The sequence below is a fragment of the Pristis pectinata genome, chromosome 3 (assembly GCF_009764475.1).
Source record: "Pristis pectinata isolate sPriPec2 chromosome 3, sPriPec2.1.pri, whole genome shotgun sequence".
Lineage (NCBI taxonomy): Eukaryota > Metazoa > Chordata > Chondrichthyes > Rhinopristiformes > Pristidae > Pristis > Pristis pectinata.
Genome location: NC_067407.1, coordinates 98228001 through 98247626, shown reverse-complemented (window position 1 = coordinate 98247626; position 19626 = coordinate 98228001). Strand labels below are relative to the sequence as shown.

The 19626-nt window shown below is 37.1% G+C and overlaps 1 protein-coding gene across 4 annotated transcripts in view; it reads right to left on the bottom strand.

Moving 5' to 3' along the window:
• pde10a (phosphodiesterase 10A) overlaps positions 1-19626 on the bottom strand; it is a 296991-nt gene that overhangs the window by 71469 nt on the left and 205896 nt on the right. For all 4 annotated transcript variants that reach the window (XM_052012872.1, XM_052012873.1, XM_052012875.1 and 1 more), the window contains 4 exons: positions 16612-16661; positions 10503-10646; positions 6262-6417; positions 5556-5606 (listed from right to left, as the gene is read on the bottom strand). In XM_052012872.1, the coding sequence (XP_051868832.1) occupies positions 5556-5606; positions 6262-6417; positions 10503-10646; positions 16612-16661 (401 nt within the window). The remainder of the gene's footprint in view (positions 1-5555; positions 5607-6261; positions 6418-10502; positions 10647-16611; positions 16662-19626) is intronic.

Genomic DNA, 19626 nt, shown 5'->3' with positions numbered 1-19626 from the left:
ACTCTATGACTCTATGGTACTTGGATGTAAATTTAAAGCTGATGGTGCTCTGAACACTTCCTGTCCTTGTCTTTCCCAGGTTTGAGAGTTGCCACTAAAGAAGACAATAATAAGCTACTGGTGTGCCTCCTATAGGCAGCAGACACTTCATCCAAGGTGCAGTGTAGTAGGCAGCTTGGTTGATTAGCCTAATGGCAGACACTTTCATTGAGAGTAAAGCTAAAGGAAAGGAGTCTATATTTTAGAGCAGGAGTGTGATAACCAGAACCAAATATAAAGTAATTGAGGAAAAAAGATACCAAGAGGAGAGATGAGGAAACATTTTTTTAAATACACCAAGTATACAGTGGAGGAAATACATTTAATAGCAATTTGCAAAAGAAAACTGGATATAGATGCAAAAAGGAAAAAATAATGCAAGAAAAAGTGCAGGGAGGCTAGACTAATTGTACCGTTCTTTTGAAAAGCTCGGAAAGACCAATGAGCCAAATGGCCCCCTGCTAATGTGCCACTGAGGTGGATTCCTATGTTTTGGATGGACAACCCACATTATGCTTCCCCCCCCCCCCCCCCCCCCAGTTGTGCTCCTAAGGAATGACAATGTCGTGATGGTGGGGGATAGGGATAGTAATGCCATTTAATATCTAGGTGAATAGGCTTAATTGTCCACTAATCCTTATAACATTTGGTTCAGCTCCAGCTTTGTCTCCTTCTGTCAGTCAGTTCAGTGTAGATAAGTTCAGTCTATAGTATACTGTTTCCCCTGTTTAGCACTCATATAGTCCTATGTTAATACCTTACCAGGTTAGCAACTCTTTTTCAGCCTTGTGCTTCATTCAACAGGCACTTCTACCTTCCTCAACAAACCTGAGTCGGTTACCAGCTTAATGGAATAGAGGATAAGCCAGGCAATGAGTTCATGATTGCGATGATACAAATATTGCCCAGTTTTCAGATGCTGCATCTGTTCTTAATGTCTTTTAGTATGCTGCTAGTCCCACAGGTAAAAATGAAGGACAGTCTAGATTAGTGGTTTAACTGAGCTACTCTCAGCAATGAGAATTACAGTGCCTCCCCTGGAATGCACCCTAAGTTAATATCAAATGTAGAGAAATTAAAATAGTAATAAATTAAGCAGACTTTAGACCTAACAACTGATGCCCAAGAAGTCAGATGTGAATATTGTGTTCTTGCTACCATCTTGACAGGAAGTGGAATCAATCCATAGGCCCAGATTTTCCTCTGAATGGTGACCCTCTGGTTACTTATGTGCTCATGGGAGGTAATACTGGACAAATCTTCCAGAGGCAACTTGGTCCTTGAAGCCAGCCCCAGCCTGATCAACAAGGCCCTTGGCAGCATGACATCTTTTGATTATAAATCTCAAAGAACTGCTTTGACAAGCAGTGAAGCTTTGTCTCCAGACTGAGAAGACTGAGAATGCTACCAAACGGCTTGAATGTTTGTGAATGTCAATGACATTCCAGCGTTCAAAAGCAACTAGGAATTATAAATACTATTGAAATGTTTTAAAAGGAATTGAAAACATAAAAACAATTCAATACATTTAAATGAACTTGTAAATAAAAAAGCATAAATTACCTGAAAACACCTTCTCTCCTTTGGATTTCTCTTCATTAAAATGGAATTGCTAAATCAGTGCCAGATCTTATCTCGTAAAGGTTCAGCTTGATGATTTCACTGCATAACTGCTGAAAGTTTGCACTCCACTGTTGTACCCTAAAGGGTCCAGCAATGGAGCACAGTTGGAATGACAATGGTGCACCAGCTTTAAGGAAGTTCCGGATTTCTGTATTTACAAACGATTTTATGGGAGTTCCAAACTCCCTTGCAGTTATGGAAGTGAATGCTATCAGTTATGTATGGAACAGCAAGTTTGTTTTTGCTGAAATTGCAGGCCAGTATTTACCTTGCTTCTTATTCTTTATCTTCTGGATCTCTCTGCCAATGATAAGTATCTGAGTTTGTCAATTATTTCTTCAAAACCATATTTCTATGGAATCCCCCTAATAAACTTACACTTTATCTTTTCCTCTTATATATTTCATAAAATAGCCCAGTTCATCACAGGCACATGACTTCCTTCCATCCAGACTATCTTTGCACTGTGTTGCTTCAGGAAGGCTAATAGTATCATCAAGGATACCTACTACCTTGGCCATTCCCTTTTCTCTTTCCTACCTTCTGGGAAAAGATACAGGAGCTTCAAAGCCCAGACATCCAGACTCAAGAACAACTTCTACCCCAGTTCTATCAGACTTCTGGTTCATTCACTTCTTCCACACCTCCTTCCCGGTGGTGCTGTCACATTCTTGGACTTCTATCTTTCTTGGTTATTCCATTATTGTCAATTTAGCATTTCTTTTTGTACTACTTCAAATTGCACTTCAATCTTTGCACCATTCCACTGTTTCATATTCGTTGTTGTATTTATTATTACCATGTGTACTACTCTCTGATCTTCATATGAACAAGAAATTTCACTGCACCCTGGTGTATGTGACAATAAACTAAACTGCTGAAAACTGTACAAAATGTTTCAGCTATACCCTAATTAATATAGATAAGTACAGTTGAGCCTCTAAGTGTACAATATTGTATGCATTACTTGCATTGACCTCATGTCAATTTAGCTACCACTGAGATCTTGTAGCTATGTTTTGAGTGCTTATGTTGTCCATTCACGAGTTAGACCACTTCCGGTTGTAAGGTTTGTGCTTTTTGTAAAAAGAATGGGGTAGTCTTTTTCTTTGTCTCTTCTCTCTGATTCCATTTCTCCCTCCTTTACTCTTTTATTCTCTCCTTTTTACCTGTTCCAGTTAATCTCTGTGATTCATCTTCTTTTCATTTCTAGTTTGTCTGCAACAACCCTCCCACCCACTTCCCATTGCTTCATTTGGATCATAGCTTTGGGAAAACATAGCAGAACAAAATGGGGAACCAAGGGGTTAATAAGAAGGAAAAGCAGAAGTATTGTGAGTAAAGAAAAACGTGCTTTAGTAATTAATCGCATTAAAAGATGACAGATCTCCTGGATCACATGGCCTATGTCCAGGAATTCCAAAAGGGATGGTTGCAGAGACATCAGATGCAATCTTCTAACATTCTTTATTATCTAGAACGGCCCCAGTAGATTGGGAGTCTCCTCAATAAATTAAGAAATCTATTCAAGTAGTGAGACAACACAAAAACATGTTTGCCTGATAGCAGTTGACAAAAAAAAGCAAGAATCCATTATTACAGAATTTTTAATAAAAGGGCACTCAGAATTAGATGGGTTCAATATAAACTTTACAAAGTAAAACTATTTTACAAATCCAAGGGACTTCTTTGTGAATTAGCAAGATAAATAAATGTATGTCTGAACACCACTTCTGCAATACTCATTTGTGCATGAGTGACCCAAAAACACCACAGGTCACTCATGCAGTATGTCTTACTAAGGTGATTACTTTAGTATAACTTAAAAGGGACCTACCTGATCAGGTTTGGGACTGGGGACCCTGTCCTTAGAACCACCTACTGACTCATATCCTTCTTCCTATTGTTCCACATATCCACCACTGTTAATATACTTTGGGTCACCACCACCAGAGGCTAACCCAATTATGACCACAACCCAATTATGCCCTAACCCACCCCCAAATCTCAAATGAAGCTTTATTACACCTGCCACAATGTGAGTGGAGGAAAGACCTGAGACAACTGGGGATATGGAAAGAATTAAGAAACAAAAATGATTTAAGCCTTTATTGGGCCATCTACTGGCCACCTTACAGCCCAGTGGTAAAATGAATATATAGAGATTAGCAGCAGACATTTATCCATGTGATTAAGTTCCATGTACAGTTTGCAAGCAGAAAATGCAAAGTAGCTACAACATTTCTTGATTTTGGTAATGATGGGACGTAGGTAAGATGACAAAAGATCAGGGGAAAGAATTGCTCCGAAACTTTGGAAAATTGTTCATGTCATTCAGCTACTTGAAAAAACTGTGAAAGATAATTCATGGCTAGCAAACCTCATGAAACTGAAGGCAAAATACCAATCTGGTTAGGAAATCGGCTGATCAGAAATGATGACGGTGTTTGGTGTTGTCCCACAGTAATCTGTATTAGGGTCTCAACTATTCATTGTATGTAGTGAGCCAGATAATGGAAGAGAAAGCCAGACTCCAAGTTTGCCCCTAACAAAAAGCTAGGAAGCATCGTAAACAGTATAGATTCAAGTATTGGATTACAAAGTACAACTGATGAAGCGCATGGAAAAATGTTGGCAAATGTATTTCAATGGAAGTAAATACAACAACTTTAGACCCCACACAGAATGGAGTATTTCAAAAATAATGAAAAGTTAGAAACAGTGGAAGTTCAAAGACTTTTTGGGGTCCATGTCCATAACATTAAAATGTCATGATTCAGCTACAAAGGTAATTAGAAAGGCCTTCATATCTTGAGGACTAATATACAAATGACAGAAGTTATACCACAGCTACACTAAGGCCTGGTTAGATGACACCTGAAGTCATGCCTTTGGAAGAATGACTTGGATGAAGTTCAGAAAAGTTTAACCAGTCTGATATCTGGACTCAAGGGTTAAATTACAAAGAGAGATTACTCAAACTGGAACTGCTGTGTTTGGAATTAGAAGATTAAGGGGTGATTTGGTTAAAGTTTTTGAAATACCACTGGGAACCGATAGGGTAGATAAACGAACAAAAGGAACTGGTGGGGCAAGACGTAAAGAGTAGATCAGGGCCTTTTAGGAATGCAGTTTCCTACATTTAAAGGATTCTGAACTTTAGAAGCTCTCTGCAAGTTAACGATCAACTGTTCATTTTATATTTGAAATTGATATATATCAAGGACTATGAGGAAAAGGCACAATGAATGGCAGAACAGGTTCAAGGAGCTAAAAGCTGCCTCCTTTTCCTACATTTCTAGTAAATCTGAGTTATGCCATAGAGTAAATGAGATAACGTTTATCAACATATGCATGTGTTTGCACAGCAGCTGTAAGCTGTTTATCAGTGAAGTTTTTGTCTATTACCAGGGTAGTCAGGCATTCTGGAATGGAGCTTGCTGATTTTGTATGGAGGCTTTTTGGGCCAAAGAACAGGAGCAATGGGAAAAACTAAAAGGTAGATATTAATGTTATGCAAAGCATTCGTAATAGCATTTTATTTTGGGTGTCATCAAATGAGTGAACCATGATAAATTTATGGGAAATTAAATAACAGTAGAGAAAAATACACTTTAAAAATGATTACTCTGAAGTTTAATTTGGGGTGCAAGACCATACAAATGTTCCAAGCACATTCTCAGTAATGCAAAAAGACGCATTTCACTGTGTGTTTCGATGTACATGTGGTTAATAAATAAGTATCTTATCTTACGTCACCCTTCACCCTCCGTATTATATTGCATTACTTCAAACCATCTACTTTAGAAATTGTGGCATTTACCTTAAAATAATGTACTTATATTTTCAGTGCTGAAAATTTGATACAAAATCAGGAAACAGTGAAAGCTTACCTGGATTTGATGTATTGCCACCAAAGCCCATACTAAATTTGCAGTGGCAACCTGGAGCAAAGAGCACAAAAGAAGGTCAACCAGTATAGTCCAAGTAAGTTAGGATAACATTTCTGTTCCCTTCTCCAATTTTCATTCCCTTGTTCTGAAGGTAGTGTCTCTGTTTTGGGATGATCAGCTTAACATTTTCCTAGCAAGTGCTCATTTTTCATATATTAGCCTTCAACAAGCATTGGTAAGGCCATTTGACCTCTGAAGCTCAGCTGATTCCGATGTAACCCATAGTCCATCGATACTATTCACTTCAGATGCTAATTAGATACAGAAACCCAGGTGGAATTATTGGCTTCCCAACCCAAGGGTGCTCATCAAAAGCAGTGACTTTTTTTTTATAAACAACTTCTGCTGAGGTCAGCTTCCCCAGTTTACAAATAAATGTTCTGTTACAAATGGGTCAGCAGTACTCACAGACATTCATCTCACAGACACTACAGCAAATTTTACATTCTCCTACAGTGGTGAACAGGCATAATAATCAACTGTCAGTGTTGTTTTAGATTCATAGCAGTTTTTTCCAGAGTATATATCCCCAAATATTTTTGGGCGATTGAGACTTACAGGAAGATTAGATGAAAGCGCTAATTATATGTTCAAGCATCAGAAAGGGGGACAAGCCTTCAATTCAAAATCTACAGTTGAAACCAACCTTCTGCTGGTTGACATCAAAAGGATCTTTGCCAAAATATCGATGCAATTCCAAAACACCTATTAATTCATCTGTGGCAGTGATTATTGGTAAACAGAGAACAGATTGGATAGGAGTCGCTGAGTCCAGCCCTGTCCCTTTGGGAAATCGTTTATCCTAAAAGGAAAAAAAGAGAATGCTCATATAAATTTAGCGGGCACCTCTTTACAATTTTTCAATCATTTCTTAGGATCTGGACATTGATGACAAGACCAGCATTTATGCCCATCAGAAGGTGGTGCTGAATCACCATTTTGAACTGCTGCAGTCCTTCTGCTGAAGATGTCCCACAGTGTTGTTGGGTCAGGAGTTCAAAGATATTGACCCAGTGATATATTTACAAATGTGGAAAACTTTTGTAAAGGGTAACTTGCAAGTGGTGATGCGCTACCTGCCTACTGCCCTTGCGCTTCTGGGTGGTAGAGATTGTGGATTTGAGAGATGCCGTTGGAATAACTGTGAAGAATTTTGTAGATGGCTCACACTGCAACTACTGTGCACCGGTGGTGGAGGGAATGAATGTTTAGGGTGGTTGATGGATTGTTAATCAGGTGGCATGCTTTGTCCTAGATGGCACCGAGATATTGAAGCTGCACTCATCTAGGAAAGCTGAGAGTATTCCATTAAGCTCCTGAGGTGCCTTGTGGATGATGAAAAGGGTTTGAGGTGCACCAAGATACCCAACCTCTGAACTGCTCTTGTGGCCATAGTTCTTATGTATCTGATCTAGTTTAGTTTCCAGTCAACACCCCCAGGATGTTGATGGGCTTGGGGAACTCAGCTATGGTAATACGAGTGATAGGTTGTTGGACTCCCTTTTGTTGGGATGGTCATTGCCTGATAGTTTTGTGGACAGTATGTTACTTGACACTATCAGTTCATGCCTGAATTTGTCTAGCTCTTGCTGCAGGTAGGTATGGTCTTCCTCATCTCAGTATTTGCACTTTCTAACACACAGGGAATCCAATGTGTTATTCCTTAGATTTGATGGATTTAAACAACGGTGTCCTCTGGTCCATTGCATTTTTTGTTTCAATTTACCTAGATTCTTATTGAGGCAGATTTACTGACGAGCAGTAGCAAGAAATAGAACAACAAACAATAAGTGCTTTACAGACCATATTAAAAGGAAAAGAATGGCTAATGTAGATATTAATCCTTTACAAATGAGACTGCTGAATTAATAATGGGAAATAAGGAAATAGCAGAGACTTTAAATAATTATTTGACATCTGTACATGGTAAAACACTAATATCATCCCAGACAATAGTAGAAATTCCAAAGGCAAAAGCAAGGGACTAATAATAGAGAAAAGCTACCAGACAAACTAATGGAAGTAATGTTTGCCAAGTCTCCTCGACCTGATGGCTTGCATCTTAAAAGTAGCTGCATAGATAGTGAGTGGATGGTCATAATTTTTCAAAGTTTCCAAGATTCTAGAAAAAGCCACAAAGATAATGCTCCGATTCAAAGGACAGATAAGCAGGAAACTATAGGCCAGTCAGCATAGTACTTGTCATTGGGGAGGAATAGCTTGAATTCACTATTAAGGAAGGGGTTGCAGGATACTTAGAAAATCATAATATAGTGAGGCATAGTCAACATGGTTTCATGCAAAGGACACTGTGTTTGACAATTAATTAGAGTTGTTTTGGATGTTTTGAGCAGAGTGAATAAAGAGGGACCAGGTGGTGTAATGTAATGGGATTTCGAGTCATTTGACAAGGAATCAGAAAGTTATTGGATAAGGTAAGAGATCATGGCATTGCAAGTTAGATATTAGCATGGATAGAGGATTTGATGATAAATAGAAATGAGAGTTGGGATAAATGGGTCATTCAGGTTGGTAATCAATTAGGTGCCACAGAGATAGCATTGGAGCCTTAACTAATTAGAATATATATTAATGATTTAGCTGATGGGACCAAATATATTATAGAAAAAAATTCTGATGTACAAAGATAAGTGGAAAAGCAAGTTGTGAGGAGGATATAGAGAATCTACAAAACAAAAGAGACAAGTGAGTGGGCAAAGACTTAGCAGATGTAGTATAATCTGGGGAAATGTGAAATTTCCCTGCAAATGAAATACAGAAATGAAAATGCAAGTAATTAGGAAGGCAAATAAAACGCAGGCCTTTACTGCAAAAGTGACAGACTATAAAAGTCAGAAGCTGAAGACATTATAAATAAAAAAAAACTTGTATGTAATCCTTTCATGACCTCAGGACATGCAAAAGTGCTTAATGCCAATAAAGTCCTTTCAAAAGTAAACATTATGGTAAATAAATAATGAGGGAAAACAGCAATGCTGCATCCACAAACTATTGCTTAAATTGCAGCCTGAATCTTGTATTAAATTTGGGTACCTTTCTTTAGAAGGTAAAAACTCATGGAGTAGTGCAGCAGATATTCATTGAGATAAGCCACCAAAGCTTCTCTAGTCAATACCCCCAAAATTGAGGTCCCAACACCAGAATGCCAAAACAGTCACCATATTCCAGGCTCTATCATGGAAAAAGATTACTAGGCAGACAGAGGAAAAAGATTCAAGGATGCGCTCAAAGCCTCCTTGAAGAAATGCAATATCCCTACTGCCTCATGGAAATCTCTGGCCCATGACCAAAGTAAAAAGGAGCATTCAGGATTGTAGAGAACCTCAGTTATGCATCAAGAGCATACAGAGGCCCTGCATGAATGGCAGCAGAAGTAGACCAGCTCAAAAACTACACGTCTGCCCATCCCATCAGGAGAAGAATCTGCAGTTCCCAAACTGGCAGCATTAGCCACCTCAGAAGCCACAAAACTGGAGTGGAAGCAAGTCATCCTCAATCGCGAGGGGCTGGTCAAGAAGAAGAAAAGCTTTGTTAGGCCATAGAATTCCTGCTACGTGTAACAGAATCCATAACAATTTTCTAAAACATTGGTGGATAAATATCCACAAAAGCTAGTCTTTCTTTCTTTTTCAATCTTTTTATTAGTTTTCAAATTAATACAAATTAATATATCAATGTTTATACATGTAATACAAAGAGATCAAGAGAATAATCATGACATGGATAATCATAAAGAACAATAGAGTATAAAAAATCTGTAGATCCAATGATCTATTAGTGAATGAATATAAAAGAGAAAGATTCATTATAAAATATAAAAAAAACCCAAAACAATAAGAAAAATTATAAACAATATATCAAACCAAACTAAGCTAAAGAAAAAAAAATTCAAAAAAAACAGAAAAAAAACTGGACTAAAATTTCTCTATAGAAACAGAGCAATATTATGTCGTCAACTCCGTTCCTCTAAATTGAAAGGTTATTATAAGGGGATCTATATCGTGTGAAAATATTGAATAAATGGACTCCAAACTTCCTCAAATTTAAGCGAAGGATCAACAGTACCACTCCTAATTTTTTCCAAGTTTAAACATGATATAGTTTGAGAGAACCATTGAAAAGTAGCAGGGGGTATTGGATCCTTCTATTTAAGCAAAATGGATCGTTTGGCCATTAATGTAACAAAGGCAATCATACGGTTAGCGGAGGCAGATAAATGGCCAGATTCTATCCTTGGTAAACCAAAAATTGCAGTGATAGGATGAGGTTGTAAATCAATCTTCAATACATTTGAAATAATGTTAAAAATATCTTTCCAATATTTTTCCAAAAGAGGACAGGACCAAAACATGTGTGTCAAAGAAGCCACATTCGATTTACATCTGTCACATATAGGATTTATATGTTGATAAAAACGAGCTAGCTTATCTTTTGACATATGGGTCCTGTGAACTACCTTAAACTGTATCAAAGAATGTCTGGCACACATTGAAGATGTATTAACTAAATGAAGAATTTTCTTCCAAGTCTCTGTAGGTATAGATGTCTGGAGTTCACTTTCCCACAAAAGCTAGTCTAAAGTGCATTCAGAAAGTACATAGACATGGCACTAAATACACTTTTTAGTAACAATGCTTCAGCAGAATGGCTCCCTTCAATGTTATAAATTGTTTGGATACATTTGGTTCAATGCATTCCTGGATTTTCATTCCTTTGGTTTGATGTCATTGACACAATCCTGAGCTGAACATGAAGTTTCTTGCTCTGACTTTTTGGGATTTAACAATGTTGAAATATGGCATACATGTATAGAAAAGTCTTGTCTGTTCTGAATAATTGAACAGTTGACATCATTTTCATTCTTACCCCAGCAATATCTTCTACTAAGAGCGTTTTCCTGAACTTGGCTACATATGACGCTATTGTAGTGCCATATCCAACTTGTCCAGCAGGAATAAGTCGCTGTTGTTTATCTTTTAATCCCATTGGAGTAAACAAGCACAGTGATTGCTGGAATCAAACAAAAACAAATCAGACCCTCCTGATTATATCTCAAAATTAAGAACAAAATCCTTATCTCAATTTTTCTCTGACAGTTGGTCAATATTTGCAGGAGGAACGTTTTGCTTTTTACAGAACCTCTTTTTGTCTTTTCCTTTATTCAAACAGATGATGGCTGATTTAGAACCATTACACCATCTCTTTCCATCACTAATGTCCTGTAACACTCCTTGGATTATGTTTTATCCAACGTTTTACAATACAATTGAACTAATAGCATTGATAATATAAGTAAACTATATACTCTGAGGAAAGCTAAACTTAAGGACCAATCCATAATGAGGTCTGAAGTCAAGCAGATATGGCAGAATTCAAAATGAACAAGTTTGAGCATATTAATGATAAGTTATGGTTTATAGCACTATTGACATCAGTTTACGATGATGGAGAATAGGATGATTGGCAGGTAGTTGGTTGTATTGTATTTGCCCTGGTTTTTGTGGACTGAACACAGTTCAGCTATTTTCCATTTATGGAATTTTATCTATTTTCTAAAAAAACTGACAGAATGGACATTAGGTTCGCGCAGACTGTTAAATCAATTTATCTTAGATTTTGATCATTAAGAATGTTGTTCTTAATTGGCTGTAAAATATTTTGGGCATCTCAAAGTTGGGAAAGGGATTACAAAATTTAAGTCTCTATTTTCCTGTACAAAACTTTTGCGCTGGTCATTTTCCTCAAAACTAGTCTGAAATCTCCCAGTTTCATTTCTAACTCAGTAACAGAAATGATCAGCCCATGTCTGAACGTCATTTAGCTTTTGTTGCATGCAGGCATGTACTATTTCATTCTCTGAGAAGAATCAAATGGAATTGAATATTCTGTAATAATTAGCAAGTGGTAAATTAATTTAGCTTTAATTTTGATCGTTAAGTGCTGAAGTAATCTGTGTTGCAATACTATAAAACTGGGTAAGTACATCAAATGAATATTTTAGAATTTAGTTTGGAATGCAGCAATGAGGAGTGGACAAAAACTGATATTTTTTTTAATGGTTTTTAACCTCTATTTCAAATCTGATATTATTACAAAAATCTTCCTCACTCTTCCTATGCAAACCACTATCCCATCTCCAAGTCTCTGCTGCCATGGTTCAGTTTGGATATGATCAAATTTTCATTAGTATTTTCAACATCACACAAGCATCAAATCAGGAGTAGGTCATTTAATCTCTTAAACATGCTCCACCATTCAAAAGGACATATTGATTATAATTTTAACTCCTTATCTCTGCCTACCTTCAGTAACCCTTCACCCCTTTTGCTTATCGTGAATCTACCTACCTATACTTCAAAAATGTTCAAAGTTTTGAGGAAGAGTTCCAAAGACCCGTGACCCTCTGTGAGAAAAAAAATCAACTCATCTTTGTCTTAAATTGGCTACCCCTTATTTTTAAATGGTGACCAACAGCGCTAGATTCTCCCACAAAAATAAACATCCTTTCCACATTCACCCCGTCAAGATCCCAAGTTGTTTTATCTTTCAATCAAGTCACCTCTCACTCCAAGCCTAGCCTGTCCAACCTTTCCTTGTAAGACATTATAACAATGATATTTACTTTGCTGTAAAATGTTTTGAATTGTGTTGAAATTATGAAAGGCATCATATAAACCTCAGCCTCTATCGTCCATCCAAATTTCTTACATGGTTCATCACTTTCTAAATTCAAGCCTATTTTTGTCAACTCCAAATCTGTAATTCTCCAATTAGATTTCTGCCACTACCACAGCATTGAAATGCCTTATTTAATTTAACAAGCCACTCTCCCAGAAAATGGATTGTACATTACCACATATTTATGTGCTATGCAATCAGATTTCAAAATTAAAATATGATTAACAATAGTGCAGATCACAGAATCAGAGATTTTCCTTTGCAGAGATAGTGGATCTATTGGTTGAAAGTTTTCATAACTTGCTAAACTCCAGGAGGGTGTCAGAAGGTTGGAGAACAGCGAACATAACTCCCTTGTCTAAGGAGAAAGGGCAGAAGGCAGGGAACTACAGGCTAGAGGAAATAGCTAATCATTTAGGAAATCTGATTACAATTAAACTTAGTCAACATGGTTCTATGGAAGGTAAATCATGTTTGACAAATTTTCTCAAATTCTTTGAGGATTTAAAAGGAGATTGATAGAGGGGAACCTGGAAATGCAGTGTATTTAGATTTCCAAAAGACATTTGACAAGGTGCTGCACAAGAGGCTGGTGGAGAAATTAAAGGCCCATGGTATCAGAGAAAGCGTGCTAGAATGGATTGAAAACTGGCTGTTTCATAGAAAGCAGAGTTGGAACAAATAGGTCCTTTTCACACTGGAAGGAGGAAACTAGCAGAGTACTATCGGCATCAGTCCTTGACCCACAATTGTTCACTATTTACATGAATGACCTGGAGGGAAAAACAGAATGAAAGGTTTCCAAATATACCAATGATACGAAAATCAGTGGAAGGGTATGTTGTGATAAGAAAACTGTGATTCTGCAACGGGATATATGTAGATTGAGCAAGTTGGCAAAAGACTGGCAAATGTAAGAGAAATCAAAAGGTAGATTATTATCAAAATAGAGGAGAGACTGAAGGCGAATGAAGTACAGAGGGATCAATGAGTTCTAGTGCATGAACCACAAAACACTAACACGCAAGTCCAACAAGTAGTTAAAAAGGCAAACAACATTTTGGCCTTCCTCGCAAAGGGGTTGGAGTTTAAAAATAAGGAGGTTTTGTTTTAATTATATGACAAAATGTTGGTGATGTTAGTGTTGGTGAGGCCTCACCTGGAATACTGTGTACAGATTGGAATTTAGAAGACTGAAGAATCTCTGACCTGAAGGTGGCACGATATCCATTTAGGCCGAGAAAGAATTATACAGAACAATTATACTTCCCAGCTTTTAGACCACAGCTTTATAGGTTGGGGCACCTTATGTGCTTATTCTAAGTTCTGAGGGTTTCTGGCTCTGGTGCCCTATTTATCATTGCCATCTCAATCAATATGCATCCTGCTTTTCTCTATTGTCGTTATGCAATTCTGATTAATGAAGAAACCTTGCCACACCTAATATCCTTTCCACAAAGTAATGATAATAAAATAGCGTAAACATTAAACCACTAATTCATCTTTGCATTTACATGGGAGAGTACCAAGATGGATGGCATTAAAGGAGATCAAAATGTATTAAGACACTCATGATAGAAAGCAGGGAGATAATTGATAATATTTGGAAAGGGTAAACCCATGGGTCTAAATAGATTATATTCAAATATATTCGAAGAGGTTAGGGAAGAGATACCAAAGGCATATATTTGGAAAAGAGCAAGGGACAGTTAGCGCTATTCCTACACTCAAAAGGAAGATAAAACAATGGATCCATGAACCAGTTAAATTAATATTGGTGATAGGGAAGATGTCAGTATCAATGCTGAAAGATGCAAATAGAAATAACACCTAGGAGCTTTAATATAAAAATCTGAATGAATTTTATAAAAGGGCTTGCTTGATTGACCTAAATGAAACCTTTGAAACAGTTGCAGAAATAGCAGATAAGGAAAATGCAATAGGTGTTACATGCACGTCTTATTAGAAGGCATGGTGAATCAGTGCTAAAATGTCATATATATCAAGTGATAAGTACAAAATGGATTGTAATATGTTTACAAAACAGAGTACATACAGGAGGAATTAAAAATAATAATTCAAACTGGAGGCAGAGGGAATGCAGCATTCCAAAAGAGTTACACAGATGGACCAAAGGGCGCAAGGATGCCTACTTCCAATTCATAAAAAGTTGATGGATCATATTGTGCCTGATCTGACCTACTGCATGGTCTGACAACACCATTCTCCAAACCACATTTGCTTTTAACATCCACATGCTAAAATATTGTTAAGGCCTCACTGTGTGGTTATTCAACAAAGTGGAGCAGTCTGTGAGCATCAACTAAACCTCAGGTTGATCCCCTCAACTGTTTTTAATTGCCTCCAATAATCAGAAATTAACTAGAGTATGTCAATAAAACTTATAGATGGTCCAGTAGTTTCTTTTAATTGGGTTACTTACAAATAGTGGGCAAGACAACCTTATTAAAAAAAATGTTTCTTTTTTCTGATGAACCCAATTTTTGCTCTGTTAATAACAATGCACTATGGTACCACTTAAATACATAAATTAGTACTCTTAATGGAAAGGAAAACAAAACTTGTGTTTCTATTATACTCCTGGATTGCAAAGATTAATACAAATTATACAAATGTATTTTTATGGGAGATTAAACTGTAAACTGAATAATGCAATTAGAAATGTGATTGTACACAAAACAAAAACTCCACCTAAAATATTTCACCAAGTCAACAATTGCTACTTATCATAGTATCTTATCAGCTATGAAATAAAGACACTATGTCTGTTCTGAATTTACGAAAAATCATTGGATTGGATTAGATCATGTTAACTGCTCGTGATATTCATGGGGCCACTAAAAGTAAGTGCTGCCACAGATGTCCAAATTTCCTGAGGTTTTGCTTTTGTGGCTATTTTACAAGGCAGATCCTTTGAACTGTTTTTATGTCTCCAATGGCAAAAGCTCATTGACCTGAAATGTTAACGTTTCCACTGAGATTTTTGGTGTTTCCAGTATTTTTCTATTTCTGAATTTGCTTTTGTAATAATAATCACATCAATTTTTGAGAAACAAAATCATCAATGTTTTGATGATATAGGTGCAAATCATGCATCCAATTAATCTAAAATACATTTAGCTATTAGTGAGCTAAATTATTGGATGTTTTATTATGCTGTGAAACTGTGTGTAGTATTAAAGCATTCCTACACTTAAGAATCAGGTTTATTATCACTGACATATCACTTTAGTCCAGTGATACCCAAATTATGGCCATATGCCATTTTCTTAGCTTGGCCGAATGAAGAGGAGCACTCCTAAGAATAACTATAAGACTATTTTTAAAATATACTCTGTTTAGCCTCTGTTTGTGAATAGCATTTAAAACAATGTATATTCACTGTCAATGGATATTTTAAAAAATATTACAATGATATATCACTTCCTGGCAGGCAGGCAAAACAGTTTCAAATTATAATTGTAGGCTTATGCAGAAGGAATGCTGATGTAGACCATAGTGTGGTGCTTGAAAACATTGTAGAAAGTCTGCAAGGCAAAGATCAGTTGTATGCATTGCATTCACAGACCTTTCATTTTCTTGATACTTTAAAATGTTACAGTGATCATCTGTGTTCCTTCGGCACCTCGCTGCTACTTTTCTACAAACGTCAAATATGTTGTCAAGTATGACAATGGCATCAAAGTTGCTGCAGGCAAAGTTTCCTTAAAATTAGAAACTTATGTTTTACTAATACCTATTTTGTTTATATATTGCTAAATTTATGTCAAAATTGGTGTATTAATGCAGTAACTTAAACCTGCAAATGATGAATAATAACATTAATTCGACATTTACACCTGGCTTGTTATGGAGGGCTTTTGTTTTATAAATATAGTGGTTTGTGGCCTTCAAATCCACCCTAAAATTAGATCTCCAAATGTGAGAGCCCTTCTTCTTGATATCAGTGAAATCCTTTGTAGATGGAAGTCATATCAGCACAATTACTTCCTAAAATGGTTATAGAATAATACAGGAGCATTAACTTATGCAGGTGAAGTTTGGTTAATATCTAAACAATTCACATGTCTAGCATCCAAGGAGGTTTAGGACTCGACTTACTTCTAACTCCCCTACTCCAACTCGTGTTGGGTAGCAGCAATTGCAAAATTGGCTTGCTACTATATAGCCATATCAATACTGCCATGAAAAAAGAATGCAGTTATTGGCTTCTAAAATGTTACCATATCCTCTAAGTCCATATTTTTTGTTTGGTCACATGTTGAGCAGTACTTACATTGCTGCATTCTCCCACAAAATAAAGCGCAAATGTGTCAGCATTGGTAGCTATGAAGAGAAACAGAGAGAGCAATTGTTATTGCAATGCGGAAAGGTGCAAATAATTAGGATAGACAGTTACAATGCTGCATTTAGCAATATTTTGTAGATAGGAATGAATAATGCATTCTGAATTTCCACTTCATTGAATAATTTCTAAACAAAAGCAAAAGTAAAAATCATAATCAATTATCAATATTCATGCTGTTCAAATTTCAGCAAATATATGGGATAAAAATATTCAGTTTGTTATGAGCCAGGTTGCTACTTGATGAGTGTCCCTTTAAGGCACTTGGACAGGTGTAGTAGTGTGTGTGTGGCTTTATCTGACTACTGCGAGTGAACAAAAAAAACATTAACTGGAGTGTACTGGCAGTTGCACAGAGAGACGAAGGGAGAGAGAGAGAGAGGGGAGAGAGAGAGAGAGAGAGAGGGGAGAGAGAGAGAGAGAGAAAGGGAGAGAGAGAGGGAGAGAGAGAGAAAGGGAGAGAGAGGGAGAGAGAGACGAAGGGGGAGAGAGTGGGAGGGAGATGAAGGGAGAGTGGGAGAGAGACGAAGGGAGAGAGGGAGAGAGATGAAGGGAGAGTGGGAGAGAGACGAAGGGAGAGAGGGAGAGAGATGAAGGGAGAGAGAGTGGGAGAGAGACAAAGGGAGAGAGAGAGGGAGAGAGACGAAGGGAGAGAGAGGGAGAGAGACGAAGGGAGAGAGACGAAGGGAGGGAGAGGGAAAGGGAGAGATGGTAACACTGACTGCCAGTCTCTGTATCCACGAGTGAAGCACAATAGCTGTGACTGTCACTATACAATCCATGTATGGATTTTTGGAGCAATCAGTGGAGTCCACGTTGTTGTTAACCTGTACTGGAAAGCAGGTATATCTGTGGGCAGCCAGGTATCGAGTGCCCTCGGTGTGGCAGATACTTCGGAACAAAGCAATGGAGATCTTCGATGATTGAGGCATTGTATTGTTCCATCGTGGAACTTGTGGATTTTGTAAATTCCTTCTCTCTGCATTTTCTCTACATTCTCTCTACTTTCTACTGTGGTTTTCAGAAGCCTTTGCTCATCATTCTACTTTATGACTCGCTGAACTGAACTTTGAGAACTGTTCCTAGACTTGGTGGTTTGGGAACTTGCCACAAACACACACTTCGAGTTTATTTTGGGGTCAATGTTTAATATCTACCGTTTTTATTTCTCTTATTATTACAAGTAGTTATTAATAAATAGATTCTAACATTTAAACATGGCTCATTGTGTTTCTATTGTTGCTGGTACGTAACAAGTTGAAACAAACTGTAATCAAACTATTAACAGTGTAAATGGCAAAAAAAAAGTCACACTATTAAGCCATGTAACTGTTCAAAGGCCATTAAAGTCAGAAATCAGAATCTTGATAAAAATATCCATCTTACAGTTCCACAAGTGGTTTATTCTATTTCAGTGGCAATACTAATGTAAAAATTTACATTAGATATTAAAATGTAATCGTTTTCTTATTTTTCTTATTTTCTTTTGACAATATTTCTACCAAACCCTCACCCACCGAATTCTGTGCCAGCAGAGTTACGTGAAGCAACCTACAGATATCCTCTCCAGTATTGTGAAAAGGCAGCATGAAGAATCCAAGTTCATTTTCATGGGAAATGGAAAACTGAAAGGTGAGTGGCCTTCAGATGAGAAATTGCAGGTTGAAAAGGGTTTGTAATGTTCTAGGGCTGTCATGGGGATGAAATGAATTTTGTTATTTGCAATTTTGCTTGGACTGTATTTGGGCACATTTTTACAAAAATTGAAGGAAACTCAGCAATAAGAAAGTCAGATGGTCATTTAACCTCATCCATCAAGCACAGTAATTTTACCATCATTTACTTCAATGCATTTTGAATGACAATCTGTTTAATTCTATAGCTAATTGCCAAATTATTACAAATATTTATGTTCTAATTACATTTCCAGGCAAAACTCACTTGGTTAAAAATTTCTATTCATAGTCTTTGGTTCTAGTTACCCACCTAATATATTTTGAAGTAATAATCTGAACTTTATACCATTTTCGATTCTTCAATATTACAGTGTATAAATTCAGGAGGGAAGATGAGGGCTTGGTTTAACATCTCATGTCAAATATGGTTCCATTGACAATGCAGTATTCTCTTCTACACTTAAGCAAAGCCATGGCTTTCTACTTGTGGAACGTGCCTTGAACCTTACAGAGTCATATTGCACAGAAATAGTTTCTTAGCAACTTCATATCGACCATTAGGCACCCATTTATACAAGTCCCATTTTTTAATCTCTTCCCACAGCCCATTCCCATCATCTTTCTCTTGCCCCAAATTCTCCCACACATTTACACACAGGGGCAATTAGCAATGGCCAATTGACCTATCAACAAACACCACATCTGTGAAAATGGGAGGAAACTGGAGCACCCAGACAAAACCCATATCGGCACAAGGGGAACTTGTAAACTCGATACAGACAGTAAGATTGAACCTGGGTGTTGAAACTGTGAAGGAGTTGATCTACCAATGACTTACAACTCCATGATTCAGAGTGCTAACATTGAGCTAAGTCTCACACCTATTCAGACAAGGATGGAATTTGGAGAAAACCAATGGGGAAAAGACAGGGACATGGATTCTGTAAACTCACTCTGTCAACTAAATCTTATAAATCACCACCCCTATTTGAAGAAGAGAATTTTGGTTTGTTCAGCCACGTAATAAAGGAAAGCAAGCACACTGAAATACCAGTATCTCTAGTTATCATCTGTAATATTTTCTTGAAATTTACCAAGAAACAGATAAGATAAAACTGTGGTCCCTTAGCTGTCCATTTCAGAGGGCAGTTTATAAATTCATGTGGGTCTGATATCGAATATGGACAAGTCTAGGAAAGGATCACAAATTTCTTTCCTTAAAGGATATTTGTAAACAAAATGGGTTTTTATGACAACTTTGATGGTTTTG